This window comes from Pristiophorus japonicus, chromosome 12 (assembly GCF_044704955.1).
Source record: "Pristiophorus japonicus isolate sPriJap1 chromosome 12, sPriJap1.hap1, whole genome shotgun sequence".
Classification (NCBI taxonomy): Eukaryota; Metazoa; Chordata; class Chondrichthyes; family Pristiophoridae; genus Pristiophorus; species Pristiophorus japonicus.
This window is the reverse complement of record NC_091988.1, coordinates 202,000,026-202,018,780: the sequence shown is the minus strand read 5'-3', so window position 1 is coordinate 202,018,780 and position 18,755 is coordinate 202,000,026. Positions and strand designations below refer to the sequence as shown.

Below are 18,755 nucleotides of genomic sequence, written 5' to 3'. Positions count from 1 at the left end.
GAGGCACAGAATTGAGACTGATCCAATACCCAAAGGCCTCAGAGTGGTGAAGACAAATTTTGAATCGAATATGGAAAGAGAAGTGAAGCATAGTAATTTTTTAAGATTATGTTGAGAGATAAAGAAACGCGCAGGATGGAGTGGGCCCCTGAATGTTGGATCGGACCTGACAATTGATGCTGTGCAGGCTACAAAAGTGTTTTTTTTTTTAAAAAAAAAATAAAAAAATTTTTTAAAGTTTTTTTGCCTTGGTTTTTACCAAGCAGGAGGCAGGTAACTTATTTGATCTGGAAAGGGAACCAGAAGGTGTTGCAGATGTAAGTTGTGACACTATTCACATTATTACCAGCACGGTTGCTAAGCATCTGTGCAAATTTAGGGTGATCAATCGCCGGGCCTGGGAAAATGCATTCAAGTATCCTTGGGGAACAAAGTGAGGAAATTGCAGAAACTCTGGTACAAATCTTCCAGAAATCACTGAATACTGGAGAGGTGCATGGGGACTGGAGAAAGGCAGATATTACTCCTATCTTTTAAATAAGGTAGCAAAAGTGACCCAGGAAACTATAGGCCAGTGTGTTTGTCATCCATTGCGGGTTAAGTTATGGAAACCCTTATTAAAGATAAGATCATGGAGCATCGGGGTACAAATAAAATCCTAAAACCTTAGCCAGTGGTTCATGAGGAGAGGCCAGCTGATCTAATTTACTGGTTTTTCTTTGAGGGTGTGACAAAGGAGCTTGATGGGCATGCTATAGTGGATGTGGTGCACTTGGATTTCAGTAAGGCATTTGATACAGTTCCTCTGGAAAGGCTGAAAGTAAAGAAAGCGGGAATCAGTGGAAATATTTTACAATTGATAGGTAATTGGTTGGTTAGAACACCGAGTGTAGTTGTACAAGGATTGTCGTCATCATTCTACTCGGACCATGGGTGAGGACAGGATGGCTTCAGTTCCGGAGTCTTTCATTTGAGAAGCTTTCTGACTCACTGGCTTTGTACGTGAAGAAACTGAGTGTGGGTTGCCACCTCCAGGAGAAAGGGGGTAAGTAGAAAAAAACTGGAGAAGGAAATAAGTTCCATTGAAGGGATGAGATTAATGTAGCTGAACACAAAGCAGTCCTGTCCCTGGTGGGATAATGCCGATCAGAATAGTGCAGTGATTCTGTCACCAGTGAAGTGCAGCTAGTAACTGTTCTAATAGAGCACTGTTTTTCTATCCATTCATTTTTGGAGGATAAGGAAGAGGCCATTCAGCTCCTCAATTAAATCATAACCGATCTGTATCAACTCCATTGACGCCTTGATTCCGTAACTTTCAATACCCTTGACAAACTAAAATCCATCAAATGATTTGAAATTTTCCATTGACCCACAGTCTCAGCTATTTTGATAACATAAGAAATAGGAACAGGAGTAGGCCAAACGGCCCCTCGAGCCTGCTCCGCCATTCAATAAGATCATGGCTGATCCGATCATGGACTCCGCTCCACTTCCCTGTCAGCTCCCCATAACCCCATCTCCCCTTATCGTTTAAGAAATTATTTCTGTCTTAAATTTATTCAATGTCCCAGCTTCCACAGCTCTCTGAGGCAGCGAATTCCACAGATTTACAACCCTCAGAAGAAATTTCTCCTCATCTCTGTTTTAAATGGGCGGTCCCTTATTCGAAGATCGTGCCCTCTAGTTCTAGTCTTCCCCAGCAGTGGAAACATCCTCTCTGCAACCACCTTGTCAAGCCCCCTCATAATCTTATACGTTTCGATAAGATCACCTCTCATTCTTCTGAATTCCAATGAGTCGAGGCCCAACCTACTCAACCTTTCCTCATAAGTCAACCCCCTCATCCCCGGAATCAACTGAGTGAACCTTCTCTGAACTGCCTCCAAAACAAGTACATCCTTTCGTAAATATGGAAACCAAAACTGCACACAGTATTCCAGGTGTGGCCTCACCAATACCTTATATAGCGGTAATAAGACTTCCCTGCTTTTATACTCCATCCTCTTTGCAATAAAGGTCAAGATACCATTGGCCTTTCTGCTGATCACTTGCAGTACCTCATTACTATTCTTTTGTGTTTCATGAACAAGTACCCCCAGGTCCTGCCGTACTGCGGCACTTTGCAATCTTTCTGCATTTAAATAATAACTTGCTCTTTGATTTTTTTTTTTCTGCCAAAGTGCATAACCTCACATTTCCGACATTATACTCCATCTGCCAAATTTTTGTCCACTCACTTAGTCTGTCTGTCCTTTTGCAGATTTTTTTGTGAACCTCCTCACACTATGTGAAGAAGTGCTTCCTGACATCACCCCTGAATGGCCTGGCTCTAATTTTAAGGTTACCTTGCTCTGGACTCTCCCACCAGAGGAAATAGTTTCTCTCTGTCTACCCTATCAAATCCTTTAACCATCTTAAACATCTCCATTAGATCACTTATTAACCTTCTGTATACTAGTGACTGCAAGCCTAGTCTATGCAGCCTGTCCTCATAATTTAACCCTTCTAACCTTGGTATCATTCTGGTGAATCCAAGTACAATGAACAGAAACTTTAGATATCTTCCTAGTTTTTGTCTTCTACAAAGTAGTTGCTCGAGTATCATCCGGTAAGGGAAAATCTCTGGAATTTGACCATTTAAAGTTATCCAGCACAGCGGGCCTTGTGAATGTTGCAGTCTCAGTCTCTCTCTCTCTCTCTCTCTCTCTCTCTGCCCCTCCCCCCACCTAACCCGACTCCCATGTAGTGTACATTGGGTACATTGTATTTCAGATCCCCTCCCAACACACTGCTTCTGCTCACTAGAAAAGGCAGCTGCAAGAAGGAGTACACACTCTTACTCTGAGGTAGGAAAACAACACACTCACTGCCAGAGGCTGAATTATGAATTGTTTATCATGAGAGATGTATAAACAGAATAAGTTAGATCAGCAGATTAAAATACTACTCGCTCAGATACTCTTAACTTTTTCTGAGACCATAATAAAAAGGTACACACCTTGGTCCTGGAGCAATGTTGTGGGTAAGGTGCAGCTGTCTCCGGTCCTGCACGGGCCACTTGCTGGCTTTACAATCGGAAAACCCACGCTGCAAGGGAATGTCAATTGCCCACGCAGCCCGTTAAAGGGGTCGTGCACCCCAAAAAAACATTGCTCGAGCCCTGTCTCCTGCACCGACTTGGAATACAGTTGATCTACGTGAATTGACGAATAGCAGCTATTGCAAGGCCTTTTTGCCAGAAGAAGCCTTTCACATCACGGGTGCTAATTTTGAGTTTTCCACGGCTTTCCTGGATGGGAACACATTTTAAAATAGCTATGTCTCTTGGCAAAATGTATACATTGAATAACTAATTAAACATTTTTTTTCCTGATAATGTAAAGTGGGATAATCCATACTGTTGAAGCTAACACCTGTACTATAAAAAAAAATATTTGCGCTCGGTGTGAGCATCACTGGCTGCACCGGCACTTACTGTCCATTTCTAGTTGCTGCGAGAAGATGTTGGTGAACCGCTGAGGTCCGTGTGGTGAAGGACTCCCACAATGTTGTTGGGTAGGGAGTTCCAGGATGTTGACTTGTTAACGATGCTGGAGAGGCCGATACACGTTTACATTGGGATGGCGTGTGACTCTGAGGTGATGGCGTTCCCGTGCACCTGCTGCCCTTTTTCTTGTAGGTGGTGGAACTCACTGGTTTGAGAGGTGCTACCGAAGAAGCCTTGGCGAGTTGCTGCAGTGCATCCTGTAGACAGTACACACTACGACCACAGTATGGTGGTGGTGGAGGGAGTGGACGTTTAGGCTAGTGCACCCCCGCTCACTTCCAGAAAGCAGTTAACAGAAATGAATTAAAATTTGTTCTTGAGATGTAATGCTTGCAGAGCTGCACATTTGCTTTGTCTACAGGCTTCCAAGTTAAAATCCCTAGTCTTAGTGTAACTTAACTGAAAGGCTATAACATGGAAATTTGATAGTTGTCCACTTCTTTTCAACCAAAGTGACAGGAAAGAAAGGAAATGGAACAGCACAGGTATATAAATATGTATAAGTATGCAACCACTACCATCAGAGAAGTAGAGGGAAAGTTTGGTATGGGGAGGGCATAGACTATTGCAGGTAAGAAATCTGGCTCCCTAACCTCCATACATAACAGACTCTCAAATATATCCTCATAAGCAGACAGATCTAAGCAATGCACCACATGGAAATGATAACTGCTTCATTGAAATATTGTGACCGAATTAGAGACTTGTGTCTAAAAAAGATTAATTTGTTTATGGCTTGTATCGTACATGGCCCAGTGCCAACATTTCATCATTGGCGCATGTTGGTTAAGGTCCTAATAGATGATGCTTAGTTGTCTGGACAGGAAGTTATTGATTGATCCTGGAAAATCACTGGGCACATTGGGGAATTAAATACACTCTCACCTCTCCGGAATTCACGTGATGAAATTGGAAAGTTCCAATTCCAGTGGATTTTCCCCCAGCTCATTGTCACTGCATCCTTGCAATCTTTCCAAATGAGGTTTGCCTTTGTGGCAACTGTAGGACTCGGAGCATCGTGGCATTCCTGCTCCTTCTAAAGTGTGCAGAGAGCACAGCCGATCGTATAGTTGACAAGAGCTGTAGTCCCCAGTGCAGTTGGGGTTATTGATATGAATCATTTATTGTTTGATTTTATATATCATCCCCCCCCCCCCCCCCCCCCCAAAGTCAGGGTAATTCCCTTGTGCTCAACATTTCAAAATAAACAGCAATAAATAGAATCTAAAGGAAGAGTTGGCAATGTAACTTGAGCAAAACATGCAACACCTTGAAAGAAATGCGTTTTAGAGGATGTCTCAAGCTACAGTGTAACCATTTATGGTAGAAGGAAATGGATATGCCATTGCAATGCTCAACCAGACATTTAAACCACCATGTGAGGATGAGGCGGAATTCAAAGGTAACTTTACTTCTCCATTTTGCTCTCAATTATTGTGGATCCATGCACTATAGCACAATCTAAGGTGGGAAATACTGCCCCCACTGGGGATGTACCATTCAAGTGTTGTATTCAACCATTGCCCTTTTGCACACACACCATCCTTGTGCCCAAGCTACATCTCCGAGGATCAGGAAATGGATGCAGAGGTGACCAGGCCAAGGTGTTCCTCTGCTGTTGGCTTTCTCAGTGAGGCCTGCAACCGTCGGTGGAAAGAATATCCCTGTTCTGAGTTATTTGCCCAGTGTTCCTTCTTCCGTTAATGTGGGCACTGCTGCAAAATGAAGGCATCGTGGTGTCCCTGGAAAATGGCTACTGATGTGCATGTTGACATATGTGTAGTCAGATACCACCTACAACATTAATTGTGTACTCGCGCTATATTGGCCTGTGGGAATCCACCTGACTTCAGGCAGTCCCACAGTTTTATTGGGAGGAATATGGGACCAGGAGACCCATCGTCAAATCATCAGCCCGTAAAATGTGCCTGGAGCCTATTTGGCTGCCACTTGCCAGTCTCGCTACAGGTAAATGACAGCTGGGGGCTTGGCTTGGTGCTGTGGCTGATTTCACTGCCCCACTGCCGCATCCCATCTTATTAAAAGCCCACCTCATTGGAAGAGGCTAGAGTCATTGCAGATGGGATGGGACTCAAGCGACCTGGAGCAAAGCTGCAGGTAAGTTTTTAAAAAATATATTTTAAACATTTTTTTAAAGATTTTTTTAAGTACTTATTTTTAAAAGTTTAATTTTGTGAACTTGGCCTTGGGGACCAATGGTGTGCTTTGTGTGCCTTCCTCTCTCCCTCTGCTATGAAAAGGACCACTGCAGAGATGCCAGGCTTAATCAGGTATCATGGGAAGCTTCTGATCTCTGCCTGCTGATATCCATCTCTCCCTGCCTGCTGATCCAATTACGGGTATTTCACCATGACTCCTTGGCAATCCTTCAGAAGGCTATGCCTCCCTCACAAAGTAGTAACTGAGTTGTGTCGGCTAAGATGCAAGCACACTATCAAATTAGTGCTGCCATCACAGTCCCGTTTGGCAAAAAATGCAATTCAGCTTCTTGTTAACGTGCTGCTGCCTTCCACAACTACTAAGCCGCATTTGGAGATCATTCTTTTATTCCTTTACACAGGTAATTTCCCACCTTGCCCCAAATTTTTATGCACATATTCCATCAGTGACAGAAACACTTCACTGAAAACAAATGCAACCAACCACAGCTATTGTGCCAATAGAATGCCTGTCCACCTTTTTTTTAAAAAAATGGCATCAAAGTCAACAAACCAAGGTCACGTTTTTCACTCTAGGCTATAAAGCTGTTGCTTTTTTGCTGTATTACAGACATTAGGGCCCAAATTTCCCCAGGAGTTGCTTTTTTTTGGAGCAATTTGATTTTTCTGGAGTATCTTTTTAGTTGCAATTCTGGCTATTTAATTTGCGCCAGTGTAAGTGAGTTAGTTAGGTTTTTTAGTTTTTTTTTCAAAAGTGGGTGTTATCAGCCACTTACGCCTGTTTTGGCCATTTAAGCAAGTTTAGCCAGCTAAAAGTTACTCCAAACTAACTTAGGCCAGCGTAAATGGACACTCTTGTACGTTCAGAAAAACCCTGCAGTGACTTGTGCAGGCAGCCAGAGATGGGGGGGCATAAATACATTTAAAGCACCAAGCACTAAACAAAGCAGTACATTTGCACCGAGCACCAAACACAGCACAAAAAGTAATAAGAAATTAACAAATAAAAATAGAAGAAATCCTAAACCTAAAGCACCAAGACCAAAGTAATAAGCAATCAATCAGTAAATAACAAAAAATAGAATTCCTACCTTAGGGAATGCAGCGGGCCACCGATGAGGGAGCCCATTCGGCCAGAGCTAGGAACGGCTTGCTTCGGGCCCCTCACGCACAGCCTGCAGTGCGCACTCACAGATTCAGCCTGCCAGGAGCTACTGCACATGCACGCAGACTTTAGCGCGCATGTGCAGAGGTCCCGGCACTATTTTCAGCGCCGGGACCTGGCTCCGCTCTCAATCCATTGGGCCATGCTACGCCACCACCGTGGAGAGACTGGGGAGCGGCCAGAATCGTGAGGGAGATTTTCGGCGTGCTTGGAGGTGGACAAAAGTGGCGCACCTCGGGTGAGGGCGCCAGGAAAAGGGGTTGGGGAAATTTGAGCCAATATTGCCTAAACTGGAGTCTTTAAATTTCAAAGCTTGATGCCTCAGAATATTTCACTGAGCCACACTGTCCCTGCCTTGACCCTTGCAGCTACTGCAGCAATGTTGGATTCCCCAGACGGGCAAACTGCCTACACAGGACCCTATCAACCCAGTGACTATGCAACAAAGGTGCTCTGAGGGAACTTGATTTGGTTCTCAGTACTGTATGGGGGAGGGGGGGGGGGGGGCTAATCCACTACTGATGAAAATCTAGTCCTAAACCTTTTTTATGCAGGGTTGATGGGAAGGACCCTGGTGCCTCTGAGTAACATGCGATATTCTGCACTCTGGAATTCTGCCATTCAGTGAAAGTTGTACATTTTCTCCAACTGATGCCTCCTTTCCACAGTATAAGTGATGAAAGTTTTGCCCCATGTAAACAGAGCTACACTTCTCTAATAGATGTGAGCATTGCAGACCTGGTGTGCCAGTATCTCTTTACCATGAAATGGAATGGTAAGGTGGCATGAAAGCTTCATGACATGGTAACCAACAGTACTACAGGAAGAACCATTCTTGATCCAGATGTGTGCAGATCATTGGCAGCACATGGCGCAACTCTGGAGCAGCCTGCCTTGTGAAACATATTCTGCGAACTCTTCACGTGTTCAGCTGCCGCTCCTGGGCTAGTGCCAACATGAACAAAATACCTTGGAGATCAATGCCCCTGCTTTTATTGTTACTGCATAATTGAGAGAGGTCAGGAGGTATGTTTGGAAAACCCCATAGAATGCCTGTCCACCATTTTTAAAAGTGGCATCAAAGCAAACAAACCAAAAGGTAATAAAGTATTGGTAGGGTTAAAAGACAAAAGTGAAAAAAAATAATGGAGGCCTTCTCAGGAAGACCAAATAATGCATGGATAAAAATCAGGAGGAAAGAAATAACACTGCTTTTAAGACCACCTGGAGCTGGATTTGTAAAATGAAAACAAGATTGTTTAAAGGGCTATTTAAACACAATGAGGGTCTTGCATGCTTGGGGTCCGTCTGAACGAAATGTAGAGGGTGGTGGGGGATAATTAAATCAAGTTGCGGCAGCATAGGTCTGTCAGTCTTTTAATAATCCTACAAAGGAATCTGGAAGCCCACTTGACCTGGTATGGTCCAAATGACCACAGATAAACCAAGAAGTTAGCTGGTTGATCTGCAGATAGCACATAGCCTGCACCCTGGATATATCATGACTACAATATCATATTATAGAGCTAGAAAACAGTTCAAAGGTATATATATTTCCCCAAAAGTAATTAGAGAGCAGGGAAGAACCATTATACTTTGAACCATTGAACAATATCCAATAGCCATGGGTCAAAGGTTGCAAGGAGCTCAATGGAGACAAAATGTGTATTGCACAAGCAGCCTTTCTCAGCAATTAGAAATTAATAGTCATTTACAACACTAGCACGCTATAAATTCCTAACATAATCTCAATGGATTTCACATTATTATCTGAAACAGAACTGGACCAGCAACCTAGAGGGTTAAAGTTCATATCACATCAATGTCTGTTCATTTGTTTGGGCTACCACGAGAAAAAAATGACACACAACAACATTGGCTGCTGGATTGTCTTTAAAAACCCAACTGATACTCTAATGTTCTTCAGGGAGGGGAATCTGTCACTTCTACCTAGTGTAGTTTACACATTACTCCAGTCCACAATACATGGTTGACTCTAATGACGTCCAAAGTGGCCTAGCAAGCCACTCAGTTGTACAGACAATAGCTACTTGAGGAAAGTCTACTACCACTATCAACACCACCTCGGGGCAAATGGGATGGGTAATAAATCTAGCATTGCTCACATTGATCCTGAGAACCATTTTTTTTTTAATTACACCGATTGAGAAGTATTGCAAGTTAAACCAATGAGATTGGAATTCATACCAGATATCAAAATCCATTTCTAAGCAGATTTCATTTATTTCTCATTCTCAATGTTCAATAAAATCCTGATGTTGCTAGTAGATGTGAAGACAATCCTACAAGTATTCCTGAACACATCCAAAATATGTCATTGTGGATGTGTCTTGGCAGCTTGCCACACTCCACGTGTGTCAAATTGAACTTTAATCAAACCAACTGTTAATCCAGAACATGAACAATGCCAAAAATAAGATTAGAGCAGACTGTTTTGTAACTAGATTTTAAAAGAATCAAATTAATTTTGTTTAAATGAGTTGAGAAAGCATTTTTTTTGTATTTACAGTTTGGACCAAACTCTCCCAAATGAGTTCTGATAGTCATGGTATTTAGTAGCATCTTTCAACATGACTACGGGTCTGCTGATTTAGAAGCCATTATCACTTGAATAGACATCATTTTGAGATAGCCATGAACAGTAAGGACTCTCTAAAGAATATAATTAAATAAATTACCTACAGGAGCTGCAGTTTTATAGTGCACTGCCAGACACCTACCCTGACAAAATGTAAAGCTGATGTTTATCAACTATAAATGCTAATTCACACACTTCATACCTCTACAAAGGTATTTTTATACAAAGGGTCCTTCCTATTTATTTTGTGACTGAAAACAATTTAATGATTTCAAACAAAAATATGGCTGCTTCAGAAACTAAAGCTTTGAGGTACCTTAATAAAAAATTGAACAGTAGTTAAGCTGGGCACTGGCCTGCTTAATTCTAAACACAAATTAGCCAGTGAGGTAAACGGTTTGCATGATTGAGTTTGGAAGATGTTTATTAATACCAAAAGGTCACTGTGACATCACCAGAAGTAATTAGTAAAGGACTGCGAACAGGCTGGGCCTTCATATTTGAACCAAATTCCATTAGAGCAAATCTGTTCCAACATCACAATATGAACCTTCATCAAAGAAACAAAGTTGACCAAAGAACATTAAGTGCTGTGTATGCCTTTTGATCTTGGTTTGACGTACATTTCTAAACCCTTTCCCATACTGTTTCTTTGACATTATTAGTGGTATTTATCCTGCCTGTTCCTAGCAGTTAACTTAAGATGTTTGCTGTGTTCAAAGTATTCCATGGGTTTCTGTAACTGAACTTGCTTATGGGTCTTTCCTGAAGTTGTATCTAATCCTATTTGCCATTGTTTTAATGTATTTTTACAGCTTTCATTCTTCAAATCTTTTCTCTCAACTGCTTCCAGTCATTGTCTGATTTTTTTTTTTTAATGATCTATCTTTTGCAGCCATAAAATGGATCAGTGAATAGAGTAAAATACCAATGACTTTTGATTTTTGTTCTTATGCTGGGGGCGAATTATCTTAATTCTTGTATCAAATTGCTTATTGTATTTAACATTATTTGGAAATGTGTTAAAATCACTCGTGCCCCAGTGGGTAAATATAACTTGGGGTTTGTCACTGAGACCGAGGAAAGTTTCAAGTTCAATCCATGGTCTATGCTGCTTGGTTGCTGTCAACCAAAGGTGCAGGGGTATTACAGTTTGGCTCCATTTCCCTAAGCTAAGGATGAGGGAAAGTGAACCTAGGATTTTGCTGGCGTTATCAACCGTGGCAAAATGTTAAAAGTGACCTTTTTGATCAGAAAACAGTGAGCCAGATCATAGACCCATTTAAGCTTATGGAATTACAATAACAGCAACTCGTTGATGTGCAACTGTGGTGCGTAGCCGCAAATAATGAACCCTCTGCTCTGCTGCCAACTTTTGTCTGAGTCCTGTACTCCTACTGACCTCGCTAAATACAATGATCATACCTAGGCATGTAACCTGGCAGCAGGAAAGAATGTGAAGATACGATCTGATGTGGAGTTATGTTTAATTTTTTTATTTGACATTCATCAGAATGGGTTAGACTTCAGAATAAAATGAATTTCACTCCAGATGGGTGAGATTTGGCAGGCCCAGTTCCGATGTCTTCGTATTTTGCGGTGAACTTCAGTGGAAATTGTATATGTGTTGATGTCAGGTGATGACAGAATTGGGAGATTGTCCTGTAATGATTAGTTTGTCTTCACTTACTGCCTGATCTCTCACCTGAATGGCCATTTCAATGAGAAACTGGAAGACTGTTGGTGTTTGTGGAACTCCATCCCAGTTTCAGTCACAGCCTTCAGGAGAAGAGAATGTTGGGTGAGTTGTCTAGCTATGAGAAGTTGACACTTAAGCTTACAGACCTCTCTTTCTACTTGAGATTTCTTCCAAATTATTATAATTGGGGTTGAACACAAGGCAGAATTCAACTCATTAAAAAAAAATCACTAAATGACTGCTCAATATAGTTTCCACTGAAATCTGTGATCCAGAGAATTGTTTTCTTTAATCATTCTTCAGGATGTGGGGTTCCCTGGCAAAGCCAGTATTTATTGCCCATCCCTAGAGTGTATTGGACAGTAGTGACATTGGCACTAGGATGAGTGGGATGTCACTAGCAAATCGGAGACACTGAGTAATCTGTGTTCTCATTTATAGTAACTAGTGGCAAGATTAACTAAAAAATTCAGTGTGCAGCCAAAAGCCATTTGATAGTAAGAATAGAAACCCCATAATTAACTGACAATTACCAAGTAAATAGACCAAATGGATCAGAAAAATATTGAAAATCAGAAAATAAAGATTTCATCCTAATTTGCAATATCTGTTCCCTGAATATCATAGTATGATACAGCACAGAAGGAGGCCATTCAGTCTTCGTGCTTATGCTGGATCTTTGGTAGAGACATCCAATTAGTCCCTTGCTCTTTCCCATAGTCCTGTAACCTTGTTCCCTTCAAGTATTTATCTAATTCCCTTTTGAAAGTTACAATTGAACCTACTTCAACCACCCTTTCAGGCAGCACATTCCAGATCATCATAACTCGTTGCGTAAAAAAACAAATTGGTGTGTAAATTTTAGATTCCACTCCAGTAAATATGCTTTAGGTTGTGATGGTTTTCAATTTAATCTATACACAGGATATCATAGTAACTACAAATGCATTGTTGTATTGTTACTACAATTGTCCAGTGGCTTTCAATATGGTTGAAGTTTATATGTGTTTCTCAGGAGCAGGAAGATGCGCATCCTGCTCAGAAGATCAGCTTTCCATTACCTGACATCTTCAGCAGCATGCTTAAAGACACAACAGATGAACACCGAGCTCACCTATTTGATCTGAACTGCAGAATCTGTACAGGTAAACGGCACAAAAACATGTTAGGACTTATCATGAACATTCATCAGTGCAGTTCTGTGCAACAGTGGTGTGAGAACAAAGAGAATTTGTGCAGCCTCAATCATCACTACACGAATTAAATGCAAGAATCATACAGCACAGAAAGAGGCCATTCAGCCCATCATGCCTGCTAGCTCTTTAAAAGAGCTATCCAATTAGTCCCACTCCCCTCTGGTCTTTCCCATAGCCCTGCAAGTTTTTCCATTTTAAGTATATAATCCAATTTTCTTTAGAAAGTTACTATTGAATCTGCTTCCACCATCCTTTAAGGCAGTACATTCCAGATCACAACAACTCACTGCGTAAAAAATATTGCCTGAATGGTGGTCTATCGTGAGACCAATGCAACCATATTTAGTGTTTAGCATACGTACCCTAGGCATATATCTGCAACGCAACAGAACATTCTTGTACATTAGTTGGGTCGTAGGATAACGCAAAAATCTATTTCAAACTAATCGCTTATGGAGTCTGATCAGCAGTAATGTAAATGTAATCTAAAAAGACAATCTAGTATTTTTTTTCATTGTCCGAATGAATATAGAGTAGAACTTTTGAGTCCCTACACTGCTGGCATGGCCTCTCATACTGCAGGCAACTTATTGGAATGCCAGGGCTATTTTGCTTCCAGTGTTCCATCCACGATGGACAGAAAATAGTAAGCAATCCACCTACAATTTACGGATAAACGGCCCACTACGTGCGAGGCCCCATTAGCTGTGTTGGGCCTTGGAAAGTTGCTCCCATAGTATCCAATATTGCTTTATAATTAGTTTATGCTCACCACATATTGCTTGCATGGTTAGCAGAGACCAATCAGATCCAATCACCCCATTGCACAACAAAAACAAAAGGTAGCAATTACACTTGCGCTGAAAGTTTAAATAAGTTGGAGAATATTTAATAATTCAAGTTCTATTGTTTTTTACTGGGTTGAAGCCCTGGATCTAGTGAAGCCCTGGATCTAGTCAAGCCATGGGCTTCCAGATGAATCTGGGAGTTAATTTATGAATAAGCACTACCTAGGGCCTAATTGAATTTTTAAAAAAATGTTGTCTTTGTGCAAAGTCACAGGAGGACAACGGAGGTACTTAGGAACTTCATTGTTAGTGAATGATAGAAACCGTAAAGTAGGTGTGAATTCAGGCTATGCATTTCAGGAATAATGCAGATAATATGTAGCACAAGCCACATTTGTATTTAACCTTTAATTCACTGTTGATTTGCACACTCCCTTTTAGGTAAAGTTCAAGTCTCAGACGATGAACCAGTGCCTAAGAAACAGAAAGTGGCAACCAAAAAAACAGAACCAAAAATGAAACCAAGGCCTGATGTGAGACGTCAGCAAGATCAAGACAAAGCAACAGTGATTGTTTCAGACCCGAGACTGAATCGTGTTTCAACCCAAGATGTTACCTCTCTTCCCACTCCATCAGTATCCCCTGTGACTATCAATGCAGTTACATCACAGCCCACTTCAGAATCTGTCAGCAACTCCTTTGTATCACCAGCAAGTCATCCAACTACAGCTGCCAGGACAGATACAACATTCATCACTGTAGGTTCTTCGCTTAGCGCCTCAAATGTCCCCAAAACTATATTATCAACATCGTCAGCTGCTACCATAGTTTCTGAGACGGTGTGGGGGACAACCTTTGGTGGTGAAAGGAAGAAGGAGGAGGCTCCAAAATCCATTTTGACATCTGCAACTCCCAAATCTATACTGACAAAACCATCAATTGCACCCGAGCAAAACTACGCAGTATCCACAACAGTAAGGTGTGTAAGGATCACAAGGAGAGAACTACTCCAGCTAGTCAAAGCCACCAGTCAGAAAAATATTGAGGCTAGCTGTACATACAAAATATTTCTGAAAAGGGGTCACAATAGCTTTCAAACAAGAAGCTGGATGATTTGTGGTAAACTCCAACTCCCATCCAGCTGTGTGTAAACATTGCTGTTTGATCTCACTAGAGCATACAGGCAACCTGTATTATTATTTTAAAAATGTGTAGACTGCCAACACACTGCGATTCAAAATAAATACTAGATAACCTTTGCCCCTCGGGAGAGGATGTAATTGAACTCTGCACAAGAGCCAGAAATACCAACCAGCTTTGTACCTATCTAAGCTAATTTCTCTTTCTGTTGAGCTCATGTCAAGAACAAATTCTAGTCCCTACTCTTTCTCCCCCATCCTAAATTTCTCCAGCTATAACCAAAACTATAAATTTAACATTAAAGATTTGGATTCATTATTCTGACCAGTTGTTAAAGCACTAATGGGCTTGCAGATTATTGTTTCTTCACTTTTAGGGTCGCAAGATATTCAACCTGCTTAATAAAGTTGAAAACTACATAGCAAAGGCTTGATTGATAGGAATGTGTTAGCTAATGGTGCAATGAGCAGAGTAATGACTGACCCTTGGAAGAAGGGAATTTTGTGTTCCCAAATCAAGTGTAGGAGAATTCCTTCGCAACCAGTATACTCTTCTGTACTAGTGTACAATCAGGAAGTAATCTGTAAATTTCCGATGTATGCAATCCATTCCGCATTGAAGCAAATATTTCAGTGGTCTGGTGACCATTCCAAATTTAGGCCAGGCCACAGTGCAGCACACCTTAGTCTTGCTGGGTAACAGTACCAATAGAGGACAAATTAATATCCACATTCGTTTTGTTCCAAGAACCTTTTCAACAACAATTCACTGAGGTGTGAGGAGAAACAAAAACCGAAGCAAAGAAGAGGAGATTAGGAGTAATAATCAACAGCTTAGCCAAAGAAGTAGATTTTAAGGGGGGTCTTAAAGAAAGAGAGGCAGAGGAGTTTAGGGAGAGAATTCCAGAGCATGGGGTCTAGGCATCTGAAGGCATAGCCACTAATGGTGGGGTGAAGGAGGGATGAACAAGAAGCTAAAGAAATGCAGAGTTTAGGGAGGAGTTACAAGGCTGGAGGAGATTACAGAGATGAGGTAAGGCAAGACCATAGATGAATTTAAACACTGATGAGAATGTTAAATTTATGGCATTGAGGGACTGGGACTCGAGGGATAGAGATCGAACTTGGTATTACTGAGCAAGCCAAAGCTGCTCTAGTTCTTTCCAGTGTAGCATCTGGTGAAGCTTATCCTCCGTTTCTTACTACGATATGAGGGAGTTTTCAGTTTACATTTTTTTTTAGAACATATTGGAAATCTGGAATTCTCTCTTCTAAATGGCTGTGGATGCTGGGACTATTGGAGCTTTCAAGACAGAGGTCGATAGATTTTTGTTATGCAAGGGTATCAAGGGATATGGAACAAAGGCGGGGTAAATGGAGTTGAGACATAGATAAGCCATGATCTAATTGAATGGCGGAGCAGGTTCGAATGGCCTACTTCTGTTCGTATGTAAATGCACAGCAGCAATCCAATTTTTTTTAAAAAGGTAACAAAAGTGCACTATAAATTTCATACTAGAAACCGATGTTGAAGATAATATGGAACATCTGGATAGAAAACGCCATAAATGATAGCCAATATGGATTCATGAAGAACAGGTCTTGCCAATCTAACTTAGTGGTTTTTGTTGAGGGTGTAACAAAAGCATTTAAAACTTGAGATGAGGAGAAATGTCTTCTCAAGGGTTGTAAATCTGGAATTTTCTGCCCCAGAGAGCTGTAGAGACTGGATCATTGAATCTATTTAAGGCGGAGATGGACAGATCTTTGAGTGATAAGGGAGTAAAGGGTTATGGGGAGCGGGCAGGGAAGTGGAGCTGAGTCCATGACCAGATCAGCCATGGTCTTATTAAATGGCGGAACAGGCTCTCGGGGCCAAATGTTCCTATTTCTTATGTAAGAGCTTAATAGGGGTAAGGCAGTGGATGTTATGTACTTGGTTTTCAGTAAGGCCTTTGATATGGTTCCTCTGGAAAGGCTGGTACTAAAAATAAAGAAGCGGGAATCTGGAAATATTTTGCAATGGATACGTAACTGGTTGACCTGTCGAACTCTGGGTGGTGGTACAGAGATTGTGATCAGCCTGTGAAAATGTTGCCAGTGGGATCCCATAGGGGCCTATTTTGGGACCTCTTGTTTAATATCTTTATAAATGATCTGGAGCTAGGAGTCACATTGATAAATTTACAGATGCTACAAAGCTAATGAAGGCATTAGATGGGAAAGCTGAACAGGATAAGTTACATGAGGATTTGAATATCTTGGGAATTGTGCAGACAGGTGGCAGGTAACATTTAATGTAGAGAACTGCAAAGTGCTGCGGAGGGTACAAAAAAATCCAGGAAGGGACTATTCCTAAAATGGAAATAAAATTGAAGAGATCTGGGGTCCTGATTGACAACAAATTGAAGCTATTCCAATAAAGCTCAGTGGCAGTGACTAAAACAAATCCGATGTTGACAAGTATTAAACGGTCGATATTGAGCCGAAATAGTAAGGTAATCCTGCCTCTTATAAATCATTGGCGCAACCGCACGTAGAATATTGTGTACAGTTCTGGTCACTACACCACAAGAAGGATATTGCAGCTATTGAAAGGATACAGAAAGAGAACGACCAGAATGATTGAGAGGATGGAGAGATTGGGTTGAGGAGTGATTACGTAAATTGGGCATGATCTCACTGGAAAAGAGAGGTTGAGAGGCGATATGATTGCTGTTTTTAGGATTCTAAAGAGACTAGATAATACCAACCATGAAAAGCTGTCTCACCGTGTCCAGAACAGTAGAGCCAGAGGACACGATTGCGCTTGAAGGTGGGGTAAATTCAAAACTTATCTGTAGAAACAATGGGGTTAATTGTAACCAAAATCACAGAACAAAAAACCCACGGGAGAGTAAAATTGGGCAGGTGTAAAACCAGCATTGCATCCGAGCCCATCACTTTCCCGGCAGGTGGGTTAGGTTAATATTGCTCCAAAGTATTTCAGTGAGTGAGTGGTTAATCTATGGAGCAGACTCCCCGGGGAAATGGTGGGAACACTTCGATTCATTCAAATGCAAATTAGATACTTATTTCAGAAAATAACATTTTGGGATCCAGTATCTGAGACGTGATGTGTGGTGAGTGTAGCGAGCTCGGTGGGGGAACAGGTGACCTTGGACCTGTGGTTCCCAAAGCTCTCCCCCACTGGGGGTTTCCTCACCTCGTGTCTGGGTCTGTTATAGACTCATTGATAGAGAGTAATCGCTGTGATTGGTCAACAACTCCATTATTGTTGGACCATGGAACTGCCAAGATGGGAGAACGCAAACTAGATGGACCTTTGGTCTATTTTTGTTCAGCAATTCCTATGTTCCGATCAGCATCTGGAAAGAGAAAAGACAGGTTAATGTTTGGTGACCCATCATTCTTCCTTATTGACTCTTAATTTTTTTTAAACAAACCAAATTCATTGACGGTGTTCAGATGAACCGCAAGTAGTTTAATTTAGACATTGTTAATTTTGAACATTCAACCTGACTCTGGATTCCAAAATTAATAGAAATTGGACAGTGGGTAAATGGTCCACCAAGCAGACAATGTATGGGGCGATGTCACTCTTGTACTAGTGTTGTCTGACATTGTTGTTTCTGTTATAGAGTTTCAGAGTCTCAAACTTCAGTTGAAGTGGATACTTCGCTGTTCCTCTCTCACCTGGATGCGATTTGGAAAGGATTTATCAATATGCATGGTGTGGCGAAGTTTGTGACTAAAGCCTATCCAGTGTCTGGATCTATTGACTATCTCATAGAGGTAAGAAAGCCTTTTCCCCACCACCGTCCAATTTTCTCCCTTCTGAAGGCATTGGGTCATTGTTGGTGGCACTTTGCCCAACCTTCCTGTGTTAGGCTGAGACGGTGAATGCCCTCCAGACATTAGGCCATGAAAGATATCACTGCCAAGCTCCATCCTATACTCAGTCCAGCTAGGGCAGAACACTTGGCTAGGAAGAGAGAAAATCAATGGGAGTTTCCACCCCTGACTGCTATCCAGCTACCCCTTCTGTAAAGTGCGTGTGTGTGTGTGGAAGTTAGATGAGTATGCTAGCTCTGAGGGAGCTCTCCAGCATTGAGTTTGTAACAGCAAGAGGGTCGTTCCATCTGTGCACACTGCTAGTTTTTAAAAATTTTAATTATTCTTAGGTGTATTCTGGGAGGCGGAGGAAATCCGATCCTGTTTAAATTTTTAGGACCAATAACTATTGAACATCCTTTTTTTTTTAATCTGTTAAGAAACCACTAAGAATTCTTCCACTTTTCTGGGAGCTGTGGAGCCAGGAGAAACATGAAGGGTTCTGGACTGTTCCTGTGAGAATAGCGTTTGTCCTCTGACCGAATGTGGAAACAAGAGTTTCAATTTGCATACATCACTAACGAGACGGTCTTTAGCGCATCTCC

General features: G+C 41.5%; 1 protein-coding gene across 16 annotated transcripts in view; it reads left to right on the top strand.

The window, feature by feature from the left end:
* The window catches only part of LOC139277660 (death-inducer obliterator 1-like), a 177,718-nt gene that overhangs the window by 134,846 nt on the left and 24,117 nt on the right, over positions 1-18,755 (top strand). For all 16 annotated transcript variants that reach the window (XM_070896433.1, XM_070896428.1, XM_070896434.1 and 13 more), the window contains 3 exons: positions 12,209-12,338; positions 13,619-14,156; positions 17,958-18,111. In XM_070896433.1, the coding sequence (XP_070752534.1) occupies positions 12,209-12,338; positions 13,619-14,156; positions 17,958-18,111 (822 nt within the window). The remainder of the gene's footprint in view (positions 1-12,208; positions 12,339-13,618; positions 14,157-17,957; positions 18,112-18,755) is intronic.